The sequence below is a fragment of the Ctenopharyngodon idella genome, chromosome 18 (assembly GCF_019924925.1).
Source record: "Ctenopharyngodon idella isolate HZGC_01 chromosome 18, HZGC01, whole genome shotgun sequence".
NCBI lineage: Eukaryota > Metazoa > Chordata > Actinopteri > Cypriniformes > Xenocyprididae > Ctenopharyngodon > Ctenopharyngodon idella.
The window spans coordinates 21437070-21443069 of NC_067237.1; the positions used below are offsets into that span (position 1 = coordinate 21437070).

Here is a 6000-nt window from a genome sequence, read left to right on the forward strand (position 1 = left end):
TTAATTACTGATTTTGCTTACAATGTACAGCACTTTGGAGCTACAGAGTAGCCTGGAAAGTGCTTTATAAATAAATAAATACAAAATACAAATACAAATTGAAGCCAATCACAGACATATCCGATGAGCGCGTCAACACAATGGCCAATCAGAGGTGTTAACTAATTTGCTCAACAGTGCTCAAAGCATCACATTTTTAAAATTTCAGTACCGATTTGATACCGAAGTTGGTACTTTTGACAACTCTAATGGTGTCGCTTACCAGACGGAGCTGTTAGCAAGCCGTTTCAAACTCCCAAAACAATCTCCAAATGAACTTTGTTTTGGCTTGATTTTGTTACCTTTGCCGTCATCTAACGCTCTCTTAAAGTTAATCTTTAAAAACACTAATAATTTAATAACACTGTTAGATGTAATCTGTAGCAAATCTCAAAATCTCTTAATATGTTGTGATGCCTAAATTCACTTCTATCATTTAAAATGATGGATTTTAGTTTTTGATGTTTATTTTTAATTTATATAAACAAAATAGTATAGGATTTTAATATCTGACATTTATCAGTTATTAACCACAACATAAATAAATAATTATTAGCTTATCTATATCGGACAGAATATCAGCACATCCCTAAAATAATCTTCGTCATCGTTAGATTATTCAAAATAACACTAGTTTATTTCTAGCCAATTACACTGACTACAAAAAACCTAAAATTTTATTTGCCATAAAAAAAAAAATATATATATATCTAGAGAAGTTCCACTTCAATCAACAGCACCACAATGAACATCAGTGATTAAAGAGAAACTATTTCCCTTGACAAATCTCATAACAAACACACACACAACCACACACACACACCTTCTGGTGGGCCTCCTTCTTCTTTTGTGTCACCAGGTAAACAAGGCAAGTGACACATTCTCCCTCTTCACCATGACATGTGTGGGAATCAAACATCTACTATATTCCCTTTATACACCGGATCCTTTCACGAAGAACAAATAAACACCATCAAAGCCTCATCCTTCCAATTGTTGCTCTGTGTCGTGTTCCCACCTGTCCAACAGGACCCAAAGCCACCACTTATGAAATATTTGGACACTCCAACCGCATGTCAATGTTTTTCACAAAAATCAAAGCTGGTCAGGTTCTTCTAAAGCGTGTGGATCAGAGTGGCTGTATTGTTCTGGTGGTCTGGCTTTGCTCCAGGACTATTCCAGAACAACAAAGCACCTGGGGGCCTCCCCACCCCTGATTTGACACAAACCAACTGGAATCCAACCATTAAACACTCTGTCAACCAACCCAAATTAATGTGATGATTTACCAGACTACATTTTATGAATGCATAGTGTTCTTCAAAGCTCTATAGCCACAGTTTTCGAGCTCCATCCACACATTGTGAGGTTGGAGTGAGCACCTGTAAAATAAAAGCAAGCTTTCCAGTGCTTTCTCACTCAGAGAGTCTGTGATGAGAGGACATTCATTATGTTGGAGCCGGTAGCCTCTCCGTCTCGGACACATTCCATTCATATCAGAGATCACCAGGGCCTGGTGTCTTTCAAACAAACACTAGTACACAGTCAGAGGGGAAGAAACCTAAAGCTATGTCAAAAAAAAAGAAAAAAACTCTCTGGGAACAAGCAAAGAGAATTAGTCGGCTCCCAAAACATTGCAGTGTTATTTCTTGGGTCAGTCCTGCACCTTTCCAATTCCATTTGACAATCTTGTAACCTGACCTCCACTTTGAGGAAAACAAAAAATAAAGCTGTGCAAATTATTAATACAAATAAATCAGCAAATATGATTAATATAGTAGCACTATACCATTTTAAGGACTGAATGCTAAAAAGAAGAATAAATGCAATTTGAGATAAAGAATCAAATAACATGTTTGAACTGAACGAATATATGTTGAATATGTTTGAAATGATATTCTATGACTATATTCAATTTATCCTCAGTGAAAGAAAACATTTAATAGAGGCATTACTTGCAGTATCCTGAAATTAAATATTATTTCAAACATCAAAAAAATATCTTAACGTTCATTCTACATTAATTTGGCCATTCAATGTGTAAATATATTTTTGATTATATTACAAATATATGATAGGACAGAAGCCTGTGTGATTAGTTAGTTTACATTACAGCACACACATATATGTTGTATGTATGTATATGGGTCAATGATGTGATGGGTCATTTTTTTTGTCCAAAGGCCTTATAATAAAAAAACAAAAAAAAACAAACATATGACATCCAAAGTATGTAAGGTAGTACAACTAGATCTCCTTTATTGAATCCAAGTGGTTTTAATTATATTTTGCTACATATAAATGTATTTTAAAGATTTTGAAGTGTCAAAAGGTCATTCGGTTTAACCGTCCAAAGGCCAATACAGCCATTTCATTTGTGATTAAAATATCTTAAAATGTAAAAATGTATATATTTTTTATTCTGCCATGATTTTATAACATCATACATCAACATAGTGCAAAATGGTATTAAAATTATGTGTAGAAGTCTTTTTGTTATGAGAAAGAATGTCCGGTAAAATTAATTTCATTGATGTCATTCGAAGTAACCAATATAAAGAGACCATTTTGGATTAAGCCATACGGTCAATATCATGTGACAGGATGTGACATCATTCAGACACCTGCAAAGGACCACATGGTCGTGAAGCAAAGTAACTAACTCTCTCTTAACTATTTGAAAAATTCATGTTTTAACTTGCTCATACGCATGTCCCGAAACATCAGGTCATTCGGTACAACCGCTATAAAACATGGAAAATGTTGTAATATTTTAAAAACTTGTACTAAATATAAAATGTTTGATTGTCCTTTTTGCTAGCTAGCTAGCTAGATATCAGCCTGTTAGCACTGTTTGAAAATATCGTCATTAGGTATAACCAAAAGTGTCATTCGGTAAAACTGAAATTTTGGTTAAACTGAATGACTTTTTTGGTGACAAATTTTGTCCATCTTGTAAAAAAATTACAAAAGCATTATTAATTGATTACAAAAAACAAATAATCTCATTGTTAACACTTAATAAAACTTAAAAATTTATTATATCTCCATTAAGTTTTTTTACACTTTTAAAAACCTTATTCGTCAATGACCCAAATACTGTATACACAATCACATATATATTTTTATGTAAGTGTGTGTTTGTGTGTGTGTGCGCAGTGAGCAATTTAATCATGCAAAAAAAAGTGTATTCTGAGCAAATTTTACAAAAGAATAAATATATAAAACTATATAAAATATACATTTAAAAATGCATAATCGATTAACAAGGCTGTTTGGCAGATTTTACAAATGACACTAGGCCACTTGGGCACAGTTATCACCCAATGACATGAAAAATTTTGGCCTGGCCAATATATCGGTTTATCACTATCGTCTATAAATATTTAGTAATGAAATGCTGCTGTGGAAATCTTTCCTCAATACCAGGATGTGACAACAAGCACCTTGAGAGTTAATAATAGTCATGTGGCTTTTTGAAATCCCTTAGCACTTAACATTTGTCCCACATGGTGTATCCTTCCTTCCATTCTCTGAGTAAAGGCCTGAAACAAGAAACCCCACTCTGTTTCCCTTTTCTTCCCTCTACAAGTGCAAATCTTTGGATAAGCTCAAAAGTTAAGATATATCATTAATAAGCAAATACTTTCAATAGTTCTCTGCAACATTTTGGCCAGGCCTGAGGTCTAGAACTGTGAGGATCATCTGAACGAGTGTTTACATCTTCTGCTTTAACAGGCCTTAACCAGAGTTATAATCCTGGGGCTAAACTTAAGGACCTCCCTGTGTGTTTGTTTTAGATGACCCTAAGGTGCCAGGCTGAATCGTAGCCCAAAGTAAACATACTTTGAGTGTCTCCTCTCTCTTGCTCCAGCAGAACCATCACATGGGAACCCAGTGGGATGCCTGTCCCAGGAGGAAAATGGTTCCACCACCAAAGATAAAAACATCTGGACAGAAAAAGTGTCCACCGTTATATTCCCCTTGCAACTAACTAAGGCCTGTGAAAACATACACAACTCCTGTTGTGAGGAACTATATCGTGTATCTTTTCAGATTACTTTCACTTCACTACAGCTGACCACACCACTGAGAAGAATTCATATCAAATTTCTTCCCACTTCTCAGCTTAATTTCGTGTTTTGCGGAATAGCATTTAATAGGAAACAACTTTTGTGACATGTTATCGCTTCTTGTGCACTTCAGCTATGGTTGTCAGCGTCCTTGGCGAGTCAAAACAAAATTAAGCCGAGCAAATGTTGGCGATTTTCAATGCGCTAAGAAAAGGAAATCTTTATAAATGATTTTACAATAAAACAAAAAAGAAAAAATTAATTCAATGAACATTTAAAATATCCTAGTCACAACACACCTGTGACCTGACGGCACACATACCTTAACCTGAACACCTTTTACATCACCAACACCAACATTCAGGCTGTAACTCAACAATATTAGATGACAAATACCTCAAATACCAAGATAATATCTCACAAAACTGTTATTCATAAATCTCAGCGTACCTCCATATCCACTGTACATTTTGTCTCCTGATGAATGCTGTATAAAACGAGTGTGTATTCCTCTGTTTTTTTTCTCTTAAGACTCTTCAAAGTAAACGAGTAGTAGAAAGAACAATCACAGTTCCAGCTGTGGTGGCCTTCATCCCCAACTCAAACTCTCACAGTACTGGCAGAAAGAGTAAGAGAGAGGTTGCCAGGAAATGGGAAGGCCGTCGCCCCCTCCGCAGCCCACTCCTCCCCCTTGTTCTGTTTCCCCTTCACTTCCCTGTCTGACATCACACTCTTCCTGCCTCTCCCTTTTCCAGCAAACGGCCTGCACTTTGTTTCTTAATGATAACACCCAGTCCAGACGCCCTCCAGAAGTTTCCAGCTTTCAAACTTAATAATGAAACTGATCCTGTCATAATGTGGTCATGAATAGCATAAAACATTGACTGGACAGTGGTGGAACATCTTTTAAATGCTAAATCACTTGATGTAGCCTCAGATAACGCTCAAGTAAAACTTCTAGAAAAGTCCAAGAATGTTTTAAATTTACAAATAGCATTCTGACAGCATTGTCCTCAAGATTCATGATTTTGTTTTTATTAAAAGGATCTTCAGTTCAAACTTGTTTTAAATCTAAACACTGGTCCTGATCTCAAGACTTGTATCAGTGTTTAGTCACAGATTCAGGGTAATTCCCACTTTCCTGAATCATGTTCCATACGGTAAATCTGATCACTATCTAAAATGTGATTTGCGAGTAGAGTTTTGACTCTGGCTACTGAGAATCAAAGACAACTAAATAGTGCGCACGATTTACTATTTCATTTCCTCAATTTACTAAATAGTGCGCACGATTTACTATATCATTCCTTCGATTTACTAAATAGTGCGCACAATTTATCATTTCATTCCCTCGTTTTACTAAATAGTGCGCACAATTTATCATTTCATTCCCTCGTTTTACTAAATAGTGCGCACGATTTACCATTTCGTTCCCTCAATTTACTAAATCGTGCGCACGATTTACTACTTCGTTCCCTCGATTTACTAAATAGTGCGCACAATTTACCATTTCATTCCCTCGATTCACTAAATAGTGGCACGATTTACCATTTCATTCCCTCGATTTACTAAATAGTGCGCACAATTTACTATTTTGTTCCCTCGATTTACTAAATAGTGTGCACAATTTACCATTTCGTTCCCTCGATTTACTAAATAGTGGCACGATTTAATATTTCATTTCCTCGATTTACTAAATCGTGCACGATTTACAATTTTGTTCCCTCAATATGCTAAATAGTGTGCACGATTTACTATTTCGTTCCCTCGATTTACTAAATTGTGTGCATGATTTAGCAAATCGAGGGAACGAATTAGTAAACTGTGCGCACGATTTAGCCTACTATTTTTTTCCTGCATGTCTTGTGTGAGGCTCCGTACTATTTTA

At 35.6% G+C, this 6000-nt stretch overlaps 1 protein-coding gene across 1 annotated transcript in view; it reads right to left on the reverse strand.

The window, feature by feature from the left end:
* Nucleotides 1–4741, reverse strand: part of ripor1 (RHO family interacting cell polarization regulator 1) — a 39656-nt gene extending 34915 nt beyond the window's left edge. Inside the window, 1 exon segment of the mRNA XM_051869685.1 lies at nucleotides 4563–4741. Coding sequence (XP_051725645.1) covers nucleotides 4563–4581 — 19 coding nt within the window. The 5' untranslated portion in view covers nucleotides 4582–4741.
* Between the last annotated feature and the right edge of the window lie 1259 nt (nucleotides 4742–6000).